The sequence below is a fragment of the Crotalus tigris genome, unplaced genomic scaffold, assembly GCF_016545835.1.
Source record: "Crotalus tigris isolate CLP2741 ecotype Arizona unplaced genomic scaffold, ASM1654583v1 scf7180000024361.1375286210:1436186, whole genome shotgun sequence".
Taxonomy (NCBI): domain Eukaryota; kingdom Metazoa; phylum Chordata; class Lepidosauria; order Squamata; family Viperidae; genus Crotalus; species Crotalus tigris.
In genome coordinates this window covers 119889-147296 of record NW_024100529.1, presented here as the reverse complement: position 1 = coordinate 147296, position 27408 = coordinate 119889, and the positions used below count along the sequence as shown (strand labels likewise).

Below are 27408 nucleotides of genomic sequence, written 5' to 3'. Positions count from 1 at the left end.
GTGTTTCAGCATAGATGGCCACCACAAAATTGTACATTGGCTCCCAGCTGGCCTGGGCCAGGGCCAAGGCAGCGGGGGCCGTTCCCTCACTGTTTCCAGGATGGCTTCGCGGGCCACATGAAACCACTTTGCAGGCCGCATCCGGCCCCCGGGCCTTGTGTTTGACATGTCTGGGCTATAGAATAGAATAGGCAATAGGCAATAGGCAATAGGCAATAGGCAATAGGCAATAGGCAATAGAATAGAATATGGAATGGTATAGAATGGAATAAAAATAGAATAGGATAGAATAGGATAGGATAGGATAGGATAGGATAGGATAGGATAGATAGTTGGAAGGGACCTTGTATGTCATCTAGTCCAACCTTTAGGACAGAACAAGCTTGAGCAGAGAGCAAGTTAAGGCAGAACTTCCTATGAAAGGAAAAGGAATGACTGAGAAATCATTTTAAAAGCCACATCAGTGACATCCTACATTCATTTTAATCTATTTTAGGATGACCACTACGAGGAACAGCACAGATTTTAAAGGGCCGAGGATGTAAGATAACTCCTATTAGCGGTTCCTGACTGGGTTCTTCTGCGCCTTCTGGCTGCTGCAATTTGAAGGTCCTCAGCAGGTTGGTGAAGAAAAGGAAAGATTCCATCTTGGCTAAGGTTTCCCCCACACAAACACGAGCCCCTGCAAAGGAAATGTTAGAAAAAACAGAAAGGGAAGAATAATATCCATCACAGAGAGGGCAGCCCTGGCATCTATCACGGGCAAAGATACCGAAGACTGAAATAAATTAAAAAATACAAGGTGGACCTGGAGAGAAGGAGCAAAACTCCTCTACATTTTAGGGGTCTTAACTTGCTCTCTGCTCTCTTTTCCTGTGCCAGTTTTGCAAATTTTGAATTTCCCTTTTTTGTAAATTCCTTTTCTGAGCAAGTGATTCCACCATACAACTAATGAGAGCTGAGTTCAGGTTTATATAGAAAAGGTGGAATTACAGAGTGTGTTAGTCTGTTGGTTGTAAGAATATTAAATCGTTATGGGTACAACAGATCATTTAGTGACCGTTTGAAGTTACAACGTCACTGTTTTTCACACATATGACCCTAGCAGTATCCCCATGATCAAAAGTCCACGCTTGGCAACTGACTCATATTTGTGATGGTCGCAGTGTCCTTTGGGGCCACGTGATCCCCTTTTGTGACCTTCTGACAAGCCAAGTCAAGGGGGGAAGCCGGATTCACTTAATAACCGTGTGACTAACTTAACGACTGAGGTGATTCACTTAACAGCTGTGGCAAGGAAGGTCGAAAAATGGGTGAAAAATTCACTTAACAATTGTCTTGCTTAGCCACAGAGATTTTGGGCTCAATGGTGGTCGTAAGTCGAGGACGACCTGCACAGATCTTTGGGGAGGGAAACATACAGCACATACAAAACAAAAGAACGTGTAAATCAACAATAAAGTGACCTACAGAGAATTCTCGACTTACAATCACCGCTGAGCCCAAAGTTTCCGTTGCTAAGTGAGATATTTGTCAAGGGAGCTTTGCCCCATTTTACGACCTTTCTTGTCACAGCTGTTCTGTGAATCACTGCACTGGTTAGACACGGTTCTTAAGTGAATCTGGCTTGCCCATTGTCAGAAAGTAACAATAGGGGATCACGTGACCCCAGGACACTGCGACATAAATGTGAGTCAGTTGCTGAATTTTGATCACGTGACCCTGGGGATGCTGCAACGGTCATAAGTCACTTTTTTCAGTGCCGTTGTAACTTTGAGCAGTCAATAAATCGACTGTTGTAAGCCAAGGACTATCTATAGTCATTAGGATTGGACAAAATGGAGCCTTGGAGATCCACATCGCTTAACTGACACGAGACAAGCAATCACTAGCAACTAGGATCAGCTATCCTGTTAGGAACAAAACTGTATAATACTGTGACTCCATTTTCAATCTCTGATCTTATCCAGAATTAACTCTAGTAGATTATTCTAGCAGCTGCTGAGAGATATCCCACAGTACAACCAAGAATGCTATACATTTCCCCCCCCCCAAAAAAACCCGAGGTACAGCTAAGTAAGACAGAGTAAGATAAAAGTAGTGGCAATGCAGAAGGCCATTGTTACGCTAAGGAGTTTCATGACATATTTTGATTTCCCCTTCATGTTAAGAAAAGTAATAATAATAATAATAATAATAATAATAATAATAATAATAATAATAGACTAATGACGAATTTGTCAATGCCAATGGTGTTCAAGTGGAACAATTAGAGCACCACTTGAACACCATTGGCATTGACAAATTCGCCATTAGTCAATTGCAAAAGGCAGCCTTACTAGGAACTGCTGCTACTAGGAACTAGGTATCTGTAATACCATCAAACATCCACCTCTGCCTATCCCAGGTCCTTGATAAGGACTCGATAGGTAGACAAAAATGCCAAATCCAGTCTGAACATCTGGCTGACTGTGCGATGATCAATAATAATAATAATAATAATAATAATAATAATAATACCTGACTGACACCTACAATGCTGGTAGCAACCCGTGTGAACCATCAGCGCCAGCCAATTTGAATGTTCAGTTGACTGAGGTTCATGTCTAATGAATAATAAAGTTGGAAGGGACCTTGGAGGTCATCTAGTCCAACCCCTGCTCAGGCAAGAAACCCTATACCATTTCAGACAAATGGCTGTCCAGTCCTTCTTAAAAACTTCCAGTGTTGGAGCATTCACAAGTTCTGGAGGCAAGTTGTTCCACTGATTAATTGTTCTAACTGTCAGGAAATTTCTCCTTAGTTCTAGGTTGCTTCTCTCCTTGGTTAGCCTAGAAATTCAGAGCTCATTCTGAACTAGCTTGCTTGTTGAACCAAGGAGAGAGGGGCAGGGGAATATTCACACAGCTTCAATACTTCTCCCATGTGAAAATATCAGATATTTGATTTCCATCTCAGAGTCCGGTGCTACCCGGTCAATTCAGGTCCTGAGGTCTCCTGACCATAACAGGGCCAGGTGTTGATACTGGAGTTGTTATTTGTTGTTGTTATTGTTAATTGCGAAGTCGTGTCCGACCCATCGCGATCCCATGGACAATGTTCCTCCAGGTCTTCCTGTCCTCTACCATCTTCTGGAGTCCATTCAAATTCACACCTACTGCTTCAGTGACTCCATCCAGCCATCTCATTCTCTGTTGTCCCCTTCTTCTATTGCCCTCAATCTTTCCCAGCATTAGGCTCTTCTCCAGTGAGTCCTTCCTTCTCATTAGGGGGCCAAAGTACTTGAGTTTCAACTTCAGGATCTGGCCTTCTAAAGAGCAGTCGGGGTTGATCTCTTCTAGTACTGACCGGTTTGAACGCCTTGCAGTCCAAGGGACTCGCAGGAGTCTTCTCCAGCACCATAGTTCAAAGGCCTCAATTCTTTGGCGCTCAGCCTTTCTTATGTCCAACTTTCACAGCCATACATTGCAACTGGGAAAACCATGGCCTGGACTATACGCACTTTTGTTGGCAGGGTGATGTCTCTGCTTTTTAGTATGCTGTCTAGATTTGCCATAGCTTTCCTCCCCAGGAGCAAGCGTCTTTTAATTTCTTGGCTGCAGTCCCCATCTGAGGTTATCTTGGAGCCCAGAAAAATAAAATCTGTCACTACCTCCATTTCTTCCCCATCTATTTGCCAGGAATTGAGAGGGCCGGATGCCATGATTTTGGTTTTCTTAATGTTGAGTTTCAAGCCAACTTTTGCACTCTCTTTCTTCACCCGCATCAAGAGGCTCTTTAGTTCCTCTTCACTTTCTGCCATTAGAGTAGTATCATTTGCATATCTTAGGTTGTTGATATTTCTCCCAGCAATCTTAATTCCAACTTTTGATTCATCTAGCCCTGCCTTTCTCATGATGTGCTCTGCATATAAGTTAAATAGGCAGGGCGACAGTATACAGCCTTGCCGGACTTCCAATTTTGAACCAATCAGTGGTTCCGTGTTTGGTTCTCACTGTTGCTTCTTGACCCACATATAGGTTTCTCAAGAGACAAATGAGATGGTCTGGTACTCCCATCTCTTTAAGAACTTGCCACAATTTGTTGTGATCCACACAATCAAAGGCTTTTGCATAGTCAATGAAGCAGAAGTAGGTGTTTTTCTGGAACTCCCTAGCTTTCTCCATGATCCAGCGTATGTTGGCAATTTGATCTCTGCCTCTTCGAAATCCTGCCTCTTCGAAATCCTGCCTGTACTTCTGGTAGTTCCCGATCCACATACTGCTGGAGTCTAGCTTGTAGGATTTGTTGGGCCCTTCAAATATTTGTTGGGCTCTTCAAATAACAACCCCATTGGGGCATCGCAGCTGCCATTATTCAGCAGCTTCTGAAAGCCTGTGAGGAATTTGTGAATTATCTTGCTTGGTCTGTATGCTTTTTATGTGATGCTTTTCAATCTGTTTGCTTGAGCCAAGACTGAAAATCCTTTTATTTATTTGCTGTTTACTGTCTTTGAATAAAAAAATAAAATTCAATCACCTGGACACCTGATCTCGGCCCTGACATTGGCAAAAGATCACTTTTTTAAATCAAACAGGGCAAAGTGCTTTAACTGCAGGTTATTCACTTCTGGATTTTGGCACTGGATGAAAGACAGATGTGCAGGAGTGTCCGACTTTTGGCTTACATGGCGGGCAGCCCTGAGAGAAGAGGAATTTTTTTGGGCCAGATATAAAATATACAATACAGATACAGGTAGTCCTCGGCTTACAACAGTTCTTTCCAAGTTACCACAGCACTAAAAAAATTGACTGATGACCTTTTTTCAAGTTACGATCTTTCCAGCATCCCCATGGCTACGGGATCAAAATTCAGAGGCTTGACAACCGATTCATATTTATGACGGTTGCAATGCCTTGGGGTCACGTGATCCCCTTTTGCGATCTTCTGACAGGCAAAGTCCATGGGGGGAAACCAGATTCACTTAACGACCATGTTTCTAACTTAACAACTGCAGTGGTTCGCTTAACAACTGTGGCAAGAAAGGTCGTAATATGGGGCAAAATTCACTTAACAAATGTCTCGCTTAGCCACAGAAATGTTGGGCTAAACTACGGTTGTAAGACGAGGACTTCCTGCAAAGTACACAAATAAACTATTTTTTTAAAAAAAAAATTATTACAATCTTGTGGGGCTGCATTAGTAGCTCCCCAGCCCGGGGGCCACAAGTTGGACAAGCTTGCTCTAGACCAGGGGTGTCAAACTCGCTGCGTCATGTGATGTGTCGTGATGTATCGCAACTTTGTTTTGCATTGCCGGAGCTGGAGTGGGCGCAGGCTCCGTATGATGCAACTTGACACCCCTGGCAGTTTGACAGCCCTGCTCTAGGCCAACGCTTTGCAACCTTTCCTGCTCGGTGGCCTGGTGGAGGCGGAGCGGGAGAAAGGGATGGTTTTGGGTATGTGCGTGTGCCGTCCTCATGAATGCACATACTCATGCATGCCTTGCCCACCACTTCTGCAGCCTGGTTCTGCAGCCCAGCACTGGGTTGCAGACTGGGTGTTTAGCAGTGGTGGGATTCAAATATCTGAACATCCGGTTCTCTGGGTGGATGCAGGCCTGGGCCTCTGAGGCCTAGAATGGTCTTCTGGAAGTGACATCCATGCACTTCCTGTGGGCTGTTCTAGGCCTGGGAGGCCTAGAACGGACTTCCAGTGGTGGGATTCAGCCAGTTCTCCGAACTCAACAAAATTTAGCTACATTTCTACCGAACTAGTGCGAACCGGCTGAATCCCACCACTGGTGTTGGGGACCCCTGCTCTAGACCCTTTTCTTGGAAGATCCAGTTTCTGACAGAGAAGGGCATTGCCAGAGATCTCATCTGCTCTAAAAGAGAGGCCAGAAACTGGATTTCAAAAGAGCACAAAAGGAAGCGATCCAAACCTGCTCCCAGATTTATTTCTTTATTTATTCAAAACTGCTGGAGGCCCCATCATGGATGTCCCACCATTTTCTCTTCAATCCTCTTTCTTTCTTAACTTTGTTGCTTGTATCTTATGCTTGATATTGTTTGATTTAGTGTCCTACTATGATTTATGTAGTTTGCTTATTTAGTATCCTATGACTATCGCTAAGTGTTGTATCTTATGGTTTATGATGAATATATTTTTACAATGACTAGGATCATGATTTATCACTTATTCCTTTTATGTACACTGAGAGCTTATGCACTGGAGACAAATTCTTTGTGTGTCCAATCACATTTGGCCAATAAAGAATTCTATTCTATTCTATTCTATTCTATTCTATTCTATTCTATTCTATTCTAATTTCTATATTCTATTCTGTTCTTATTTCTATATTCTATTATATTCTATTTCTCTATTCTGTTCTATTCTGTTATTTCTATATTCTATAATCTATTCTATTCTATTCCTATTTCTCTATTCTATTCTATTCTATTCTATTCTATTCTATTCTATTCTATTCTATTCTATTCTATTTTATTCTATTCCATTCCATTCCATTCCATTCCATTCCATTCCTTTTCTCTATTCTATTCTATTCTATTCTATTCTATTCTATTCTATTCTATTCTATTCTATTCTATTCTTTTTTTCTATTCTATTCTATTCTATTCTATTCTATTCTATTCTATTCTATTCTATTCTATTCTATTCTATTCCATTCCATTCCATTTTTTTTTCTATTTTATTCTATTCTATTCTATTCTATTCTATTCTATCCTATCCTATCCTATCCTATCCTATCCTATCCTATCCCATCCCATCCCATCCCATCCCATACCATACCATACCATACCATCCTAGCCAGTCCCTAACCACTAGGAAAATGATTCAGAGTTTACCTGCTCCAAATGGCATAAATTCTTCTCTCTTCATAAAATTCCCATCCTTGTCTAAAAAATGATTTGGATTGAATTCTTCAGGCTTCTCCCATTGCTTGGGATCATGAAGAACTGAATAGACATCCATGAGAATGAAAGTTCCCTGAAGGGAAGACAATTGTCAATGGATGAGTCAACCGCATTTAGTCTTTGGCTAATATTACACTTGTCAACGCTGCTAACATCGGATGTTCTTGCTTTGACAACATATGGAAATGCAGCCATTTTCCTTTACTTTATGTTTTACTCATAGAGTTAGAATTAGATGTTACTGGGGGGGGAGGGGAAGGAATGTGCATGGGAGATTAGTTAGACAAAATAATACTGTATAAGGGTGAGAACCAAGGCTGTTTGTAATAAGAAATGATAAGACATGGCGGGATGAAGAACTGGCGGGAAAGCCAGCATTTCAAACTAATTTGAGAATGTGATGTATGACAGTTAGTTAGAGGAGGGAATTGTGCTTTGATACAATGTGCTTAGGGGAGGGGAAGTCAGATTTTGGCTTGGACTATGTACGTGCCGATGTGTTGCTACTTGAATAAAGATTCTTTAAGGTAAAAAATGCCTTGAAGTTTTTTGAAGAGTTTCATCTGTCGGAACCATGACAACACTAATCTTAGGCGACAATCCAACACTTCTTCTCTGAATTTGGTGCTGCTAGTTCCTTCTCTATAGTCATCAAAACCACCACAGTGTTAACTTGATTTTAGATACTTTTGCACGAAGAAAAGAGAGAATGTATGTGTGACTGGTACACGTAAATTAAAAAGTTCTTTCTTCTTTAGATTTTTAATTTTAGTATGCCTCTAAGACTCTGCATAAACCCAAGAAGTTGCTCTAAGGATTTATGTCATAAAGTGGGACTCTTAGATGCTCATTTCATGTGATGGAACGAAGCCATCTGGATCTCTCTTACCTTTGGAATAAAAAGGCCACATGTGTTTACATTTGTCACTGTTTGCCTGGGAATACTAAACAATAAGACGTATTTTAAACGTAGAATTTCCTGAACCACAGCGTGAGTGTAAGGCAACTTCCACCGATCTTCATAACAGACTGAGTCACAGGAACCCAAAACAGTTTCCATTTCTTTGTAGACTTTATCTGAGTGAAATGTGAGAAAAGGGTATTATTTCTATTTGAGCTCAAATAAACCACTCTGTTGTAGAGGGTGTTAAGGGAGATCCTTTACGACTGCATAATGTTACGACGGTTAGTCCTCAAATTTAGTATTTGACTAATATTACACTAATCTTAGGCGACAATTCAACGCTGCTTCTCTGCCCAAAATTTCTGCTAAGTGAGTCATTTGTAAAGTGAGTTTTGCCCCATTTTGCAATCTTTTTTGCCACAAGTGTTAAGTGAATCACTGCAGTTGTTAAGTCAGTAACTCGGTTGTAAAGTGAATTCGGCTTCCCCATTGACTTTGCTTGTCAGAAGGTCGTAAAAGGGGATCACATGACCCCAGGATCCTGCAACGGTCATAAATATGAGTCAGTTGCCAAAGGTCTGAATTTTGATCACATGACCATGGGGATGCCACAATGGTCATAAGTATGAAAAATGGTCATAGGTCACCTTCTGAGATCCCCTTTACAAGAAGGTTGATCCAGGGACTCACTTTCCATTTAGTGTGTGATTAAAAATAGCATGAAATATTTTCTTTAGGACTTAACATTTTGTAGCTCTACTCTCTCAAAACATCTTTAAGACAACTGTTTTGTTCTCAAAAGAGTAAAATAGAAACCCAGAGGGTCTACAGTAAAGAGGGACAAGGATAATATTCAATGCATTATCTTATGGTAGTTAACACATTTAACTATTACCAAGTTAAATGAACTGAAGACAGCAAATTAACAAAAATGAACAGTACATTCTTTTCTAGAATTCATTTCATTTAGTCAGAAACACGCTGTAACATAATGCATCATCCTCTCAATTTTATCACACACACACATACACACATATAAATAATTGTTATTAAAAAAATTAATGAGTTACAAACAATACAACTGTTGAAAAGGAAGCAAAATAAGGAAAATAATAGTAAGTGGAAAAAAAGAAAAAGTTATAAACTTTCTTTAAACTTTTTCATTTTATTACACTTCAAAAAGAGATAGCAACTCATATCTTGGATTATTATTTAAAATCGGGAGAATAACTTTCTTTTCAGTTATGTGGGATTATATCTTTTGTTGTATTCAGATTTTCATAAACGAAAGCATAAGAAGATAAATCCGATATAATTATTAGATTCAAATCCAATAATTCAATTTCACATTGCAATCCTTAAGAATTCTTTCCGATATTATATTAATATTCAAGTTGAAAGCCACAACATAAGATCAACCACATGAATTTAAAAAAATCTGCAAATTTCTTATATTATCAGCACAAGATTTTTTGATGCCTATCTTTTTAAAAGAATTCTGCAAGGAGTCCAGTTAACCTAGGAAATATTGTCTGATGGATTAGTTCCTTTCCTAATATATCACATTTTTAAAACTCCTGGACTCATCCATTTTCCAGAGGTGATACTTATTTGCTTACCAAACGAGCCCAAGGATTAAAATAACCACAATAAGTTTCATTCCAGGAAAACATAGGTATTCAGATAAAGGCCCAATAGTATAATCAAAAAGCTAGTTGGCTATATTCTCATAACATCAGCAATTTGATATTCTAAGGTCTTTAGCCTCCCAAAACAACATTCTCATTAAATGAGATATTTCCGTGAATTCACACTGGCATCACTCTTAAAATATTTATTAGTCTGGATTCCTGGATTATTGTTGTTTCATATTGTATATTACACCATAGTTCTTTTAACACACCACTGTCAGATGTTTATGCTCCTGTGTTATTACAAGAAGAAAATAAGAAAAAGTCTGTGATAATTTATATTTTAAACAACAAAAAGGACTTGCGGGGTGTGTGTGAAGTTTCCTTCTCCAAGCTTGTGGGTTGGTTTCCGAACATTTCGTTACCCGGCTAGGTAATGTCATCAGTGGAGTTTAGGGGATGTCAGTGTTCTGTTTATAGGGGCTTCAGGTGTGGGTGTGTCAAGTGAGGGTCTTGTGATGGGTCACGTGTGAGTCATCAGTGAGGGGCTAGTGATGGGTCTTGTGATGGAGAGCTTACATCAGGTGAGGGTCCTTGGGAGGTGAAGTGCTGGTTATGGGGGATTGCACGGGATGGTTGAGGGTCAGTGCCGTCCCTGGTGGGCTATGCGGTGGACTTGGATCCTGAGGGATTTATAGGCTGATTGTAGGTCGATGTGTCTGTGAATGGAATTGCTTGTGGGGTGCCAGGTTTTGACAAACTCACGAGCATGGCAGGGGTAGTATGGCCAATGAGTGTTACTCCAATCAAACTGGTGCTGTTTGGTGTTGGTGTAGGTAGAGATTAAGGATTTGGGATCGTGGTGTTTGACTGTTAGAAAAGGACTTTTTATTGAAGCTCTGGGCCTGATTTAAGATCAGCTGGATGATTGTCACCATGTATGACTTTCTTAAATAGTACTGAGAAAAGAAGATGCATTTCCCTCCGTGATCATAAAGAGCCAGGGTGGTACAGTGGTTAGAATGCAGTTACTGCAGGCTACTTTTCTGATGGCCAGCTGCTAGCAGTTTGGCAGTTCGATTCTCAGTGGCTCAAAGTTGACTCAGCCTTCCATCCTCCCAAGGTTGATAAAATGAGGAACCAGATTGTTGGCGGCAATAGGTTGACCCTGTAAACTGCTTAGAGAATGCTGTAGAGCAGTGTGAAGCGATATGTAAGTCTAAATGCTACTGCTATCATCTCATCAAGATCTTCAGAAAAATGGGAGGGGAGATCTCCTAGAATTGGGGATTTCCATGGCAGATGTAACGATGCATCCTTCAGGGTGAAGCTGGGCACAGGGGACATTCGTCTCTATAATGATTTATTCAGTCTTATTTCCTAGATGAGCCAGAACTATCCTATTTTCTCACCTTGGATATCTGGATATACCATCATGAAGAACAAAGCCCATTGCAGAAAACTTGCTGTTGTTTCTGTCCCGGCAAAAAACAATTCCAGAATGCTATGAGCCATGTTTCCATTATCAAAGGTAGAGTTGGGTTCACCGTGTTTCTAACAAAGGGTGAGATTTTAGTTAGAATTATTTATTATTTGGGTACCTTTGAGTTAGTCTTGACTCTTGGTGACTTCTTGACAAGTCCCTGCAGTTTTCTTGGCAAGATTTCAGAAGTGGTTTGCCATTGCCTGCTTCCTAGATCTGAAACAGAACGGCTGGCACAAAATCACCCAGCTGGCTTTGTGTCTGAAGTCGGACTTACCGTTTCCTGGTTTCTAATCTTACATCCTAACCACTACACTGAACTGGCTCTTTTAATTAGAATTTGGTATATGCAAAATCTATTTTTTTTCCGGGAATGGAACATTCCAAGGAAATCTGGAACTTCCCACTTTTTCTTTGGACCTTGCTGGTCCAGATGTTGTGATCCAAAATAAAGTCTAATTTTCTTGAAGCGAGTCTTCTACACTAGAAGTAGTTCATGGTGTTCGAAATGACACAGGATTGTCATTCCAGCAGTGAAACCCATGTGGGACATCAAGAATTACTTCCAGATGAAAGATTAATTTCAGGAAATCACTGAACCAGGTTAGCACGGAAGTGGAGAAGATGTAGAATGTTCTGGAATTCTCCGTAATGTTCCATTCTCAAACAGAATGTGTATTTAACATGTACAGGTCACACTGAAGATTGTCTGATCATTGTGCTACCTTCATTTCACGACATTAAACAGTGTTTTGAACATTTGGTTCTTATCTTTTAATAAATTTACAACAAGAAGCCATGAGACCAAAGTAACTTCAATTGATCATATGCATTAAGACTTTTAATAAAGATTTCCAAACAGATCACCCTTGAATTTGAAAAGTTTCTCGTTCAGAACACCTCCAGTTTAACTCTGACTGAATTATTCTGAAAGGCTCAAAAAAACCCTCTTGACATGCCTGTGTACCCAGTAGGCAGGACTAAAATTTCCAGAAGGATCCTTACCTTTTCTATCTCGAGTAGATACAGATCTAGGATATCCTTTGGCTGGCGCTGGGCCAAACCTTGGCTGTGTTTCTCTGCCTCTTCCTTTATAATTAATAAATCTTTCTTAATCAACTCTTGTATCTTCTGATGAGGTCCCGGGAGATGTTCCATTAGCCACGGAAACAAATCATTGAGCTATGTAGGAAGTAAAAACACACTCCTATCATCTCCCTGATGGGTTAGGTAATACAGGTAGTCCTCGACTTATAACTGTTCATTTAGTGACTGTTCAAAGTTATAACAACACTGAAAAAAAGTGACTTGTGACCATGGTTCACACGTACAACTGCTGCCGCATCCCCGTGATCACATGATCAAAAGTGAAGGGAGTCTGGGAGTTCACCCCGGGCATCATGGTGACACGGATGAAAGAAAATGAAGCTCTGTTTTCCTAGTCTGATTACGCTTCATCTAGAGACCCAAAGAGGTCAGAAAGTCGCCCTGGAGAGGCAACGCGGAGGAAGGGAAACCTTGGGAGTTCGAAGCCAAGGGCGGTTGGCCCAAACGGACTGAGGAAACTCTTCAAAGAGGTGGAAGAACGGCTGTCGGCAACTATGCAGACAGCCCAAGCCACAGACAGCTGGGGAAGAAGTGAAGAACCATAGCAGCGCCACCGAATAGCTGACTGTCAACAACGTGTTTGACCTGGGTGAGATTCTTCTTTATTTCTCTTCCCTATGGACTTTTAAAATATAATTCCCTGAATTGGATAACTTTTAAAAGTTAAAAAAAAAACACGGAAGACTTGGGAAGAAGAGAGTTAAAAGCGGCGAGAAATCTGGAATGGGGGACCAAAATTAAGGAATATAAAAAAATATGCAGAAAAGATTTAAAACTGATTGAAAAGAAAAAAAATGATAATCTGTTGTTGGACAAACAGAATGCAGCTGAAAGGCAGGTTAGTAAAAAAACACTTGGGGGAGCCGAGGGCATCTGGGTGGGGGCAGCGTGGCAACCTTACTCTGCATTGTGGCAGGAGGGTTAACGGCGGGTGCGGGGGACCCAGGAAGAGCTGAGCAAAGCAGGCAGAGGGGAGGCCGGGCAGATTACCGGTGGCATGGAGGCCGATTACAGGCATGATGGGACAGCCATGCACAGCAGAAGTGCTGCCCAAGGCCAGAGGGGAGGCCAGGTAGATTGGATGCGATCGGCCTCTGTACCAGGGCCTAGGACTGGGGCGACGGCGTGTATCCCACAGAGGGCTCTGCGTGCCACCTGTGGCACATGTGCCGTAGGTTCGCCACCATGGTCCTATGTGGTTTCCAAAGCATCTTCCCACTGTAGCCCTACATCCAGTGTTTAGTGGAAAAGGAGGAAAGGCCTCTGAAAAGCAGCTCTGAATCTCTGGCTGACACCTTAACTGGCCTATGACCAGGAACTCTCCATATACTACAGATGACAAATGATGAACTCATAAAATAAGCAAGCAGGAACAATGTAAGTTTGGAGAGCAATGTAAAGCAAACATTGGACATTTTTCCTCCCAAGAATAAATAGTATTAGCTTTACACTTGGAATTTGTCTGAGTCTCTGTGTAAATTAAAAGTTTAGTCTACTTGTCTAGATGTAGAAGCCACTCTAGTACAGCGGTTTTCAGAGTGCCAATAAGAGACTTAGAAAGTTCTAAGGACTCAAGAAGAAAATGATTACTCACCAATAAGAAGACAGAGTCCCCAAATTTTGTATAATTGCTAATGTCTTCTAATATCATCTGGAACTTTGGGTCTTCAGGAGAAAAGCAGTATCCCAAAGTCAAAAGGCAAACCATATTACAGACTGAACTCATGACCAATGGAAAAGGATCAATTGGCTGCCCTGTAAATGAAATTATAATCATCTTAACACCGTTCCAGCTGGGAGGAGCAGGACCTCTTTTTTATTTTTTATGTTTTTAAAATATTTTATTAGATTTTAAAAGGGTGGGGAAGGGATAAGGTTGGTAAGGGTGTTGGATGGGGTTGGGGAGTGAGGTTGGGATAAGAGTAGGGAAAGATACAATAGTGGGGTAACCCCCAACAACAATTCATCGCTTTAGCAAGCAGACTGTTATCTGGGTACAAATGTTAAATAACAGTACTAAAAAGTTATAATCACAAAAAATAATCATAATTATAAAAAATAAAAGTTAGTCAATAAATGTTTATCCTACTAGCTAAACAGTTACTACAATACTGAATAATTATAATCACTAATAATAACAATAGTCATAAAAATAAAGCTTAGTCAATAAATATCGTTCATCTTGTTAGTTTTACAATATTAAATAATCTTAGTTGGAGGAGCAGGACCTCTTGAAGACCGGAGGGAGATGGTTAGAAATATAATATGATTGTTAAAGCAGGGGTCCCCAGCCTCTAGAACAGGGCTTTTCAACCATGTGGTCCATGGGCACCAGGCAGGTGGTACGCGACCATCTTAGAAAAGGGGTAGCGGGGGAGAGGAATGGGCTGAACTGGTGGCAGCACCGCACAAGCCTGAGCGAGAGACGGCTGGAAGCTGCAGGGCTGTCAGGGCTCAGCAGAAGCGCCAGGATCAGTGCCACTTTCCAGCTGATCGGCGCTTCTTCGGGGCTGTCAGGGCTCAGTGGAAGCACCAGGATTAGCGCCAGGCTCCAGCTGGAACTCGGTTCTGATTCTGGTGCTTCTGCTGAGCCCTGAAGAAGCACCAATCAGCTGGAAAGCAGCACTGATCCTGGCGTTTCTGCTGAGCCCAGAAGATGCACCAATCAGCTGGAATGTTGCAGCATCTCCAGGGTCTTGTGATTTACATTCAGATGCTTGGCAACTGATTCATATTTATGACGGTCACAGTGTCCCAGGGTCATGTGAAGTGACCAAAACCTGCTGCAACCACCCAGCAGATGGGGGGGGGGGAATAAAAACCAAACATCCCTCCACCCCACCTTCGCTGCCAATCCTCAACAGAAATGCTCACAACAATGAAAACCTCGGACAGGAGGAAAAGCGCCACCGGGTGGGCAGGCAGATGTCTTGCACAGCTGTGGCTTGGGGGGCACTTTTTTCAGTGCCATTGTAACTTTGAACAGTCACTAAGCGAACTGTTGTAAGTCGAGGACTACCTGTACTTTATCACTTTTTCCCCTTTTTTGGGTCAAGTTTTTGACACCTTGCTAGACAACTGGTGGTACTCGGATATTGTCATATCCTAAAAGTGCTACAATGGGTGAAAAGTTGAAAAGCCCTGCTCTGGAACAGGGAACAGGTACATTTACCACTTGTGGTACATTAACGAGTGGCAGGTGGTATGCAGCCCTGCCTAGCCAAGTGTAGTGGGGGAGGGAAAGAGCCAGCGCAGGCAAGGACTTACTGTGAGAGAGTCTTCTGGAGCTGCAGAGTGGCTGGGGCGAGGCAAAGGCCCTAGGCTCACTTCTGGCTCACTCTCCCCCACGGGAAAAGAGGAGAAGGGGGGTAGAGACAGGAGAGCCTATAAAAGGAGGCAGTTTGGGCAGGAGTGGGAGAGAGAGAAAAAGAAGCAGCCTTGGAAGGTGGTGGAGTCAGCTCTAGCTACAGCAGAGGAGGAGGGTGGGGGGAGGGGAGAGGAGAGATCAAGCTGGCCAAGCAGTCCGGCCATGAGCTGATCTCCAACTTCTTGGCAGCCACCTATGTTGGCAACAAGAAACAGGCAAGAAATGCAGCAGGGGAGAGGTCACCCTCCATGAGAAATGGTAGCATTAGCTGGAGGTGAGGCATGGAGAAGGGAGGGAGATGGAGAGTAGAAGGATTCTTGTGTGCTTTTGTGACTTTGAAGTTCTGGGATTTGTGCAATGAGGGTTTTGTGTTCTTAAGGAGTGTTTGGCAATTTCTATTTGGCTGATGTCTCGTGTTAGCTTCTGTTGTTCTGCTATTGTTAGCTGTAAGTTTTGCTGCAAGGGATTTTGAAGTATTTTTCTCCTGAATGGATTTTGCCTGTAGCATTCCTTTACTTTTGAATGGAAACATTTGGGGAGGCTGCCTTAGCAGGCAGCCAGTACTTACTACATTTTTTTTTTCCTTAAGTGCCGGCTGCACTCCTTAACTTTCCTTTCTAGCCAGTAGCTAATTCTTAAAGGGGAATGTGCCTTTTTAAGCTAGTTCACTCAGCAACTTGTCTTTTCTGTCCCTAGAGCCTTTTTCTTGTTTGATGAATATATGGAAGAGGGATAATATGGGGGGGGTGTTCAAATTCTTCCTTCAGAAGGAGGTGGGCATGAGAAAGAGGGAGGCAGGGAGGGAGGGAAGTCCCGCCTTAGCACTTGGCCACCAGCAGCCCTGCCATTGACTTTGCTTGTCAAAAGATTGCAAAAGGGGATCACATGACCCTGGGACACTGTGACCATCATAAATCACATGACCCTGGGCATGCTGCAATGGTGATAAGTGTGAAAACTGGTCATAAGTCATTTCAGTGCAATTGCAACTTTGAACAGGTTTTTTTTGTTTTGTTTTTTTTGGTCATCAAATTTTTGACACCTTGCTAGGTGGTACTCGAATATTGCCATATCCTAAAAGTGGTATAGTTAGTGAAAAGGTTGAAAAGCCCTGCTCTAGAATGAGGCTCCCCCTTGAAATCCAGGTAGCCCCATTCTTTGGATGCTCCAGAAGGCTTTAAAGATCTACCCTGCTAATTTGGTTGAAATCCTTTACTGAATGACCAATATGTGTTTTGTGTTGCTGTGAGCTGGATCCATATTTCATATTTTTAGTTTGATTGTATCTTTGCCATTTTATTTCACTTTGTGAGCTACCCAAAGTTGATATGGCAACAAGTGATTCCTGCACTGAATGAATGAATGAAAAGGATTAGATTGAAAAACACACACAGAGACAAAACAAACAAAAACAAAAAACCCTGAGTCATGCAATTTCTTCCCAGTCTCCATATTCTCAAAGTACTCCTACCTTTTGTGTGTGCAAAGGTCTCCACCAGCTGATGGGTCACCTGTTCTATTTTACTCTCCATGTCTTTCTTCCCCACTCCCAACGTGCGTAGAGCAGTGAGGGTGAAACGTCTCTGCTGCCTCCAGTTGTGACCGTTTGAAAATGAAACCCCTGAGGAATCAACGTGAGATCCATACTTTAAAAATAGCCCCATAAGCATGACTTATAGTTTCCACGAATAATTGCAGTCTGTGAGGCAGAAGGATGGCAATCTGAAACTTCTTTGCAACCCTTTTGTTGTTCGTTTCCCTTGCATACTATTCACTCAAACAACTTGTCTGGTCTTTCCCATACATACGAAAGAGGGTCTAGGACAGGGGTAGGCAACCTTGGCTCTTTTATGACTCATGGACTTCAACTCCCAGAATTCCTGAGCCAGCCATGCTGAGGGGAAAGGGAGAGGCTTCCATGGTGAGCTATACAGGCTCAGAAATTCTGGGAGTTGAAGTCCATGAGTCATAAAAGAGCCAAGGTTCCCCACCCCTGGTCTAGGACAACTCAGCATGGCCAACTCGCCACAAGATAAGAGCTACCCTAATATCAAATAAATGGTGGAATAGAAACATTAAAGAAAGGATGCCAAAGGAGGAGCAAAGTGAAATGTGAATGACAAAAATTAAAATATTTTTATATGATTGTAAAAATTAAACTGAGTTCTTGAATTGTCCTGTGACAAAATGGCTGCAGCAAGTTGTCCTATTCTATACCCAAGGGTCCTTCCTGTTACGGCCAAAGAGAAGCACAAGAAAACAAGTAGATGTACAGTACATGACAACAACTTAGCCTCTGTAGATTCTGCAAACTATAATCAATAGTTTCAATGAGTTAAGAGTGTTTTTTTTAATGGTACACGTGATTGTCCACTAGCTACGAATCCATCTGGTGGTGATGCTGTCTAACCCATATTTTTCTATCTTATCAAATAATAGATTGTGGTCTACTTTATCAAATGCCTTACTGAAGTCCAAGCAAATTATACCCACAGCATTCCTCTGGTCCATTAATTTTGTCATACTGTCAAAGAATGTAATAAGATTTGTCTGACAGGCTGTGTTTTTGACAAACCCATGTTGGTTTCTGGTTATGACTTTGTTTGCCTGTAGATGTTCGCAGATTGGTTGCTTTGTGTGTTTCAAGAGTTTCCTTGTAAGACTGGAATAAATCTCGCAGCCATTTCTGGAAGTTTTATTCTGATGGGGCCCTTTGACAGATTTCAAGAGGGAAATTTTCATTTCAGGTTTATTAAAGTTAAATTCACATTTCATTAATAAAAAAGATAAATAAATTTGGGGCACTTCTTTAGCCTTGAAGCACACAAAGAGAAGCACACAACTGATTTGTACAAACCTACTGTCTGAACAGAAGCATTTCAGAACCAAAAGACGGGGCTGCTAAGCACAATTTCACATCCTGAAAATAACACCAAACATCCAAAGGCATTTCCCAGTCAAATGCTTCCTTGACCCTCTCCATGCTTGAACTTAATGTGAAGCCCCTGTAGCTTCTGCAAACTATAATCTATAGTTTCAATGAGTTAAAAGTTGTTTTTTTTAATGGTACACATAATCCACAATTTATGATCGGTCACTTAGTGATCATTCAAAGTTGCAAACTACTTGAAAATAGGAACTTACAACCCGGATCCAAAGTTACTATGGTCAGACCCTCCCCTCATGGTCACATGACTCTACTTTGGGCACTTGGAAACAAAGGTGTATTTATGTCCATTTTCAGAGTCCTGTGGTCGTGTGATTCCCTTTTAAGACAGTTTTGCTGAAAACCAGAATTTACTTGTTTTTTGGCAAAACTGCCACCGTGGTGTTTGCATAATGAGCACTGCACAAAACATCATAAAATTGGATCGGTCATATTTTTATAATCATTACAATTTACGACCCTAATGGACAGCCTCCATTATGGTGTAACCCGAGGACGTGTATAGAAAATAGGCAGCAGGATTGTATTTCTTTCTTCTACACCAGCGGTTCTCAACGTTTGTGGGACGGCGACCCCCGTCACACAAACGTTATGCGCATGCGCGGTGCGCATGAGGCGCCCCCCGTGCGCGGCATGCATGCGCGGTGCCGCCCCCGTGCGTGGCGCACATGGGGGGCAGGGGGCCGCGCGTGGCGCGCATGCACGGCGCCCCCATGCGCGGTGCACATGCGCAGTGCCACCCCCGGAGGCGCACTGCCATCCCCATGCGTGGCGCCACCCCCCGGAGGCGCGGCGCTGCCCCCCATGCGTGGCGCACGTGCACGGCACCGCCCCCCGGAGGCGCGGCGTGCCCCCGGAGGGGACAAAATGGCAGATCGCCGCCTTTGGCAACCCCCGAAAAGAGGTCGATCGACCCCAAATGGGGTCGCGACCCATAGGTTGAGAACCGCTGTTCTACACAAAACAAACTCCTGTCCTATTCTACTATCTTCATATTACTACAACTTTAAATAAAAATAGAAATAGCTGTAATCTACAAATTCCTGTATCTATACTCTATTTAACAGAATAACAGAGTTGGACCTTGGAGGTCTTGTAGTCCAACCCCCTGCTCAGGCAGGAGACCCTATAGCATTTCAGACAAATGGTTGTCTGACCTCTTCTTAAAAATCCTCCAGTGCTGGAGCACCCACAACTTCTGGAGGCAAGTTGTTCCACGGATTAATTGTTGTAACAGTTTGGAAATTTTTCTTTAAATTCTAAGTCGCTTCTTTCCTCGGTTAGTTTCCATCCGTTGCTTCTTCTCCTGCCTTCTGGTGCTTTGGAGAACAGGTTGATCCCCTCTTCTTTGTGGCAGCCCCTTCATAGCAATAGCACTTAGACCAGTGGTTCTCAACCTTTCTAATGCTGCGACCCCATAATACAGTTCCCCATGTTGTGGTGACCCCCAAGTGGGTGTAGCCACCAATAAGAGGGAGTAGGACAGCTAGGGAAAAAGGGAAAAAATGGCGGACAGCGTGGTTTGGCGACCCCCGTGAAATGGTCATTCGACCCCAAATGGGGTCCCAACTCACAGGTTGAGAACCACTGACTTAGACTTATCTACCGCTTTACAGCCCTCTCTGAGCAGTTTACAGAGTTAGCCTATTTGTCCCCCCAAAGTCCTCAATTTACTGACCTCAGAATGATGGAAGGCTGAGTCAACCTTGAGCCAGTGAGAATAGGCAATCAGCAGAATTACCTTGCAATATTATATTCTAACTGCTGCTTTACCAGGGCTCTTAGATATTGGAAAACTGTCACTTTCTTTTCATTAAACTAAACATATCCAATTTCTGCAACCATATTTTATATGTTGTAGTCCCCTAATCATCTTTTTTGCTCTTCTCTGCACTCTTTCTAGAGTCTCAACATCTTTTTTACATCTTGGCAACCAAAACTGGATGCAGCATTACAAATGTGGTCTTACCAAGGCCTTGTAAAGTGGTATTAACACTTCACATGGTCTTGATTCTATCCCTCTGTTGATGCAGCCCAACACTGTGTTGGCTTCTTTGGCAGCTGCAGCACATGGCTGGCTCCTATTTAAGTGATTGTCCACTAGGAGTCCACGCTCCTGCTCACAATTACAACTATTGAGCTATACAATACAGTAGAACCTTACTTTTCTCACCATTGAATTTCATTTTGTTAGATAGGGCCCAGTGTTCAAGTCTATCAAGCTCCTTCTGTATCTTAAGCCTAAGGTGACCAACCGTCCTCCTTTAGGGAGGACAGTCCTCCTTTTGTGAGTTCTGTCCTCCCTCAAAAAGTGTCCTCCTACATGTCCTCCTTTTCGATAGTTGAAGACTAATCTGCAGGGCTTTTTTTCCCTCATAGAACGCTCAGATAGCGTTCCGGCACCTTTTTTTGATGGTTTTTTTTTTCAATTTTTGCATGAGCTGTGCTACTCCCGCTATTGGCTTTCGAAAGCCAATAGGAATTGCTGCTGAGCATGCCAAAACACCAGCCTGGCAAACTTTGCACATGTAAGTTGTCTGCAGCAAAGGCGAATTGGCAGGAACTTTGCACCCCTCCCTGCTACCCAACTACGCCATCTCCTAATTAGTCCCAAAGATACCTGGAGGAGACTGGAGTGGCGATGCCACGGTAACTTTCTCTTGATCTTCAGCCCTGCTAGGGCAATAATGGCTGTAGGTGCAAGAGGCACGGGCGGCGGGGCTGCTGCGGGTGGTGGTGTGTGGGGCGGCAGTGGCTGGCTGCCCCCCGTGCTGTGGGAGCTGCGGGGCCTGCTCTACACGGGGCTGCGCAGGGTGGGTGGTGGTGCTGGCGGGGCGGCTGCAGGTGGGGTGTGTCGATGGCGGGCTGACCTTCGGGGCCAGAGCCGGCACAGCTGGTACTTTGGGAGCCGCGGGGCTCCCCGAGCTCTACACGGCGGGGCAGCAATGCTGGCGGGGCGGCTGCGGGCGAGGGTGTGGCATGTAAGCATAATTACAATATAAAATGTTATTGTTACAAATGTTTTTTATTATGCATTTATCATATTATAGTGTATTCTGTATTATTGTTGCAATGAATATTTTATTTTATTTACGATATTTTTTTCTTCAATTTATTTGTGTCCTCCTTTTCACTGTAAAAAAATTGGTCATCTTACTTAAGCCTATCTTCTGGAGTGTTGGCTATTCCTGCTAGCTTGGTGTCATCTGTAAATTTGATGAGTTCCCCATCTATCATTCCCCAACATCATTGATGAAGATGTTAAAGAGTACTGGGCCTAAAACAGAGCCTTGGGGTAGCCCACTGCATACTTCCCTCTATGTAGATGCAGTTCCACTGAGTACCACATGCTGAGTTTGGTTGGTCAGCCAGCTACGAATCCATCTGGTGGTGTTGCTGTCTAATCCACATTTTTCTATCTTATCAAATAATAGATTGTGGTCTACTTTATCAAATGCCTTACTGAAGTCCAAGCAAATTATATCCACAGCATTCCCCTGGTCCACTAATTTTGTCACTCTGTCAAAAACTGTAATAAGATTTGTCTGACATGCTGTGTTTTTGACAAACCCATGTTGGTTTCTGGTTATGACTTGGTTTGCCTCTAGGTGTTCGCTGATTCGTTGCTTTGTGTGTTTCAAGAGTTTCCAGCCATTCTGGAAGTTTTATTTTTATGGTGCACTTTGACAGATTTTAGAGGGAAATTTTCATTTCAGGTCTATTAAAGTTAAATTCACATTTCATTAATAAAAAAGATAAATAAATTTGGGGCACTTCTTTAGCCTTGAAGCACACGAAGAGAACAGCAACTGATTTGTACGAACCTACTGTCTGAACAGAAGCATTTCAGAACCAAAAGACGTGGCTGCTAAGCACAATTTCACATCCTGAAAATAACGCCAAACATCCAAAGGAATTTCCCAGTCAAATGCTTCCTTGACCCTCTCCACGCTTGAACTTAATGTGAGGAATAAATCATATTCACATTTTTGCAGTTAAATGACAATAAAATACCTTGGTTTTCAGAAGAACGTACCTTTACCTTTACTCATTTTTAAAAGAAAACTTGAAAGGGGTCGATCGGCAAAGTCTTGTGAATGGTTGATCACGCTTTCCTTCATCGCATGAAATCCAGAAATGACTACTATCGGTTTACGCCATAACCATATAGTATAAATGTCTCCATATTTCTTCCTCAGCTGACATTTGGGGCAGAAAAAGAGAAAACAGCTGGGACTTTACAGCAGATGAACCTTCATCACCTTTATATTGACAGAAGCTAGAATTACTATCCCAACTCCTCTGTGATCAAAAATGATCTGTTTCTGGAGAGTTTTGGATTAGATGCCAAAGACCACCCAAAGATGCTTTTTTCACGAGGCAACTTGACTTTCTTGTTTTTCTTTGAAGACGTTTCTCTTCTCATCCAAGAAGCTTCTTCAGTACTCACTGAACTGAACCGAACTGGTTGAACTGACGGTCAGAAGAAGCTTCTTGGATGAGAAGCAAAACATCTTCAAGAAAAAACAAAGTCCAGTTGCCTTTTGAAAAAGCACCTTTGGGACAACCGTAGCCTGGATGACTGAGACGCTCCATAGATCATCTGTGAAATTGTTTCAGAAGACTATTGACCACTTGGAAAATCGGACGTTGGGTCAGAAGAAGCCATACTCAGCACAAGAGTTCCGATAGCTTTTTCCATCAAGTGGACCGAGAATCTTGTCTCTTCCCGTTGAATGTCTCTCTGAACTTGAATGCAGCTTCATAGAGCTCCTTCCTGCTTTAGTCCCTCTCCTGGTTTTATCTGTTTTACCCCCATTGCATATATCAACTTCAAAGGGGATGGACAATGCTAGCGCCAAACATCTATAACAGCGGTTCTCAACCTGTGGGTCGGGACCCCATTTGGGGTCGAACGACCATTTCACGGGGGTCGCCAATCAACGCAGTCTGCCATTTTTTCCCCCTTTTCCTTAGCTGTGCTCCTCCCTTTTATTCTATTGGCTTTTGAAAGCCAATAGAATAGACTCCCTTGAATAGAATCTAATTCTATTGGCTTTCAAAAGCCAATAGGGACTGTCCAGGCTGCCTCTGCCCTGCTGAGCCCGCCAAAAGTCCCATTCTGCAAACGGTGCTGCGCCAGTTGAGTAGTCTTCGACTTACGACCGGTTGAGTAGTCCTCGACTTACGATTGGTTGGGGGTCGCGGCATTAAAAAGGTTGAGAACCACTGATCTAAAAGCATGTGGGATATATGAAGGGTTGGGGAGCAGTCCATTTTAGACCAAGCTGCTTTCCTCCTGAATTAAAGGCAGGGAGCCATATCAGTGAGGCTGTGAAGAAACATTCAGTTACAGCTGAAGCAGGGGGCTGGACTAGAAGACCTCCAAGATCCCTTCCAGCTCTATTCTATTCACTTTATGTCACGCTAATTGCAGTACTGTAACTACAGTAATTACAGGAATGGCCTTGTGGTTGAGTGATTAAGATGCACTTAATCCCACTTTGGTGGGAAAGTAACAGCACTCTGTGCCATCATGTTGGCCACAGGAACATAGAAATATCTTCAGACAGAGCTGGGTCAATGGCCTTGAAATGGAGATGAACACTGCCCCTATAGTAGGCAATGAGTAGTGGAGTAACATCTGCAGGGATTTTACCTAATTATACTACTAGTAACAATCTGTTCTCTACCCGTTTATCTGGCTTTTGAAGACTTGTCAGGGCTTGCTATATGTTTGGAACCAAACTCCATTCTGTAACTGAATCGTGCCCTTGGGAAAACAATTATTTGGAGACTTCTCACCATGGAAGTAGCATTATTTCACACATAACAAATAATCAGACGTATCTTATGTATGCAATGAAACAGTAGGTTTTCAGGCACTGCATGTGGAAACTAGTTCTTATCTTCATGAGGCAAATAAGCTCTTGTGCTCAGCTTCTGTGGCGATTTTGAAGGAAACTCTTTGCTCAGTCACTCATGCCCTGGCCATCTCCTGTGTGGACAATTGCAACACACTCTACATGGTGCTATTGTTCTGTAAGGCATCTGGAAGCTTCAACGGGTACAGAATGGGGCCCAAGGAATGGTGCATAGAACACCTCTGCTGTTTGAGCTACATCGGATGCCCGTTTGCCTCTGGGTCCAATTCAAGATGCTGGTTCTGACTTGTAAAGCCCTACATAGCATGGAGCCAGGCTAGCCATGGAACCCTCTTTCCCACGTTACATCAGCCCATCCCACCCAGTCAGGCAGGGAAGGTATGTTGTGGACCCCATCAGTTAAAGTTAAGACTGGTGGGGTCCAGGCAGAGAGCCTTCTCTGCCGTTGGCCCATCTTGCGGAACACCCCTCCCCCCAGAATGAGATAAGATAAGATAAGATAAGATAACTTTTATTGTCGTTTTTTTTTACTGTGGGCACAACAGCACACATCAAAAATGAAGTGTAGTTGCCCGGGGTTCCATTCTCTTACCTTTTTGGAAAGGGGTGAAAACCTGACTCTGCTGACCTTGCTTGGGAAGAACACGCAGTTAACACGCTGAAAGCCCCCTCCCCTTTCACCTTTTAATTACTTTTTAACATTGTTTTTAATCAACCTTCTTCTTCTTCTTTTACGTTTTAACTCTTATATACTGTTTTTATGTTTTCAAATTTTATTGTGCACTGTCTGACAGACAGACAGACAGACAGACAGACAGACAGACAGACAGATAGACAGACAGATTACCTTAGTGAACATATCTATAGACAACTTGGTCCCAGTCTGCCAGAGTCCACCAATGAAAGGAAAAGGAAGAGGACCAGGAGGGTAACGTCTGCTTGACCAGAGAAGCTTTCCAAAATCCAGGATCAGAAAACCCACCAGCAGAGCAGTGAGAACTTCCCAGATCCCTGCCATTCTTCAGCTTTCTCTTCTCTTTTCTGTTGCAAACTGAATCTCTCCTTGGTTCCGCAGCCAATGGTTATTTGCAAAATTACCTTTTTGAGCGTTCCAGAAACCTGGTGTGGATCTTGGAGTTGATCTGTACCAAATCTTTCTATTTCAGAGACAGAAAAACCAGTTATCTATATAAACTAAAGCATTAGCAAACTTACTTAAAAGTACAAAAAAAATGCAAGGTCCCAATCCCTTACCTGAACTTGAGATACCGTATCAATCTAACCAGATAACCCAAGCGGAGACTTCTTGGTCAAGCAGCACTTTATTTGATCAAGTCAAGCAGCTGGGGAGCCAACAATCTGGAATGCTGGCAGAGTTACATCCAAAAGTACCACATCTTAGAAAGTTAGAAGCATTGCTTTATAAACTCTGTTAGCCAATGAAAATCAGACAACAGAGCTATCAATCATAAGAAAGATATCCATCATTCCTGTACACTCCCTTAATCTCTCCTTTAGTATATCGAGTCCATGTACATGTTTCCCACGCTTGCATGAAATTTTTCTGGTGCAAAAGCCAATTACAAAAAGCAAGAAAGCAACAGTGAGATTAAACAATTTCCCTTTGTTCCAGAACCCTTCATTCCCCCCTTTAATTTTGTAACAGAATGCTTTCGGTTACTTGGTGACCAATGACGTATATTCCTTTGTTATTGCGGTGATAATCAGGACCTTGGCTGGCTTATGGTGTTTATCATTACTTATAGAGGATGCTATAACCGTCATCCCTAAGATGGTAGAAATAACTGTGATTTGGATAACAGGAATCAATGATAGCAAAACCAAAAGTCCTCTAAATGTTAAGATAACCAGAACATTTTTCCCTTCGCCAATCACCAGAGATCTTTCCAAACAACTTGTGTCCGTGGCAGCTGTTCAGGTCCATAAGGCAGACAGTTGGGGAATGTTTGCCATGAGAGTTTGAGGTTAGGCCAAATCGGTGGTAATCCACCAAAAAGATACTGAGGTGCTCACCTATAAGAGATATTCACACCTAAATCTCCCCAGGGTTTTTACCAGAAACATCTGTTTTTAAAACAGAGGCTTCCCACTATGGAAGTGGTCAGAATCCACATATTGGGTCTATTGGTGTCTTTTCCCAGTGAGATTTTGACTAGTCAGGGCAGTAAAAATTATTTCATGTGCTTCCCAAGGCCATTGTTCACCCATGCTAGTACCCACACACATATAACAGTTAGTCACATTTAGAGATGAAGCAATTCTTTTGGGCCAAATCAATAAAAAGATTCTTTGATACTGAGGGAATTTCAATTGTGGCTTCCAGTTCATCGTAAAAAGAATGAAAAACTCAAAAATGTTTCCGGGACGGTAGTAGAATAGTGTCAAATTGCACCCATATTTGTGTCTGGTTCAATCGATAGCTGCTCCAAATGATGATGAGAAGTCTGCTGGTCTGGTTATCTCGAAGCACATCGGGTTGCAGGAATCAGCATTGCACTGAGAAGTGCCGACTCCTTTAATCACATTGAATTTTCCTTTGATTGTGTCAGGTTGGGTAGGATGTAGTTTGTATTAAATGAGTAAGCCTGTCTCCATACTTAGTCTGTTTAGCTTGATTATAGTCACTAGGTTTACACGCATCAAAGAAAACTCTGGCACTATCCATAAGTCTCGTGTTATTCTTCTCAAGAGCTACAGTCTGTGCATCCTTCCATATGTCCTGGTTTGAAGTTGTTGGTAGGGCTTTACTGTATTGACAGAAGCATAACAAATGACCCTATCCTCTACTTTGCAAGTGGAATACGTAGTCTTGTTATAAACACAATTCCCTTTTGATCCTTTAATTATTGGGCCCATGGTCTGAAGAAGGTGTGAGGGGAAACAGCAGCAGCAAAGTAAAAAAAAATGTAGCAATACACAGTCTAGAATATTACAAACCCCAAGTTCCGGGTAGTCCAGTCCATTGAAGGGAGGACGGGATGCCATGAGCAGCGTGAGAGTCAACGTTACCTGAGCAATGCCGCCCAGCCCCCAGCCTGCCCAGTTTTAGCAGGCAGCGAGGCGCTCTCCTCACAGCGCCAAGAGGCTGAGCCAGGTGGCATGAATCCAAAAAGAAGTGTGCTGCCGCCCAGCCCTTGGCAGGCAGTG

The 27408-nt window shown here is 42.6% G+C and overlaps 1 protein-coding gene across 1 annotated transcript; it reads right to left on the bottom strand.

Moving 5' to 3' along the window:
• Positions 1-290: 290 nt before the first annotated feature.
• LOC120300885 (cytochrome P450 2C39-like) lies at positions 291-25770 on the bottom strand. The gene is made up of 10 exons (XM_039327421.1): positions 25495-25770; positions 25088-25397; positions 22392-22554; positions 16880-17029; positions 13636-13796; positions 11940-12116; positions 10864-11005; positions 7806-7993; positions 6848-6989; positions 291-682 (listed from the first exon to the last, which is right to left on the bottom strand). The coding sequence occupies exons 2-10, from the start codon at positions 25256-25258 to the stop codon at positions 483-485; spliced, it is 1494 nt and encodes a 497-aa protein (XP_039183355.1). The 5' UTR covers positions 25259-25397; positions 25495-25770; the 3' UTR covers positions 291-482.
• Between the last annotated feature and the right edge of the window lie 1638 nt (positions 25771-27408).

What these genes read in the sequence shown, in the direction of transcription:
- LOC120300885 (XM_039327421.1), bottom strand. Translation starts at nt 25,258, where the DNA reads ATGGCAGGGATCTGGGAAGTTCTCACTGCTCTGCTGGTGGGTTTTCTG. An exon ending in AAAAATGAGTAAAGGTAAAG is followed by an intron (nt 17,030 to 22,391) that starts GTACGTTCTTCT and finishes TTGATTCCTCAG; the next exon opens with GGGTTTCATTTTCAAACGGT. An exon ending in GTGGCCTTTTTATTCCAAAG is followed by an intron (nt 6,990 to 7,805) that starts GTAAGAGAGATC and finishes TCTTCCCTTCAG; the next exon opens with GGAACTTTCATTCTCATGGA.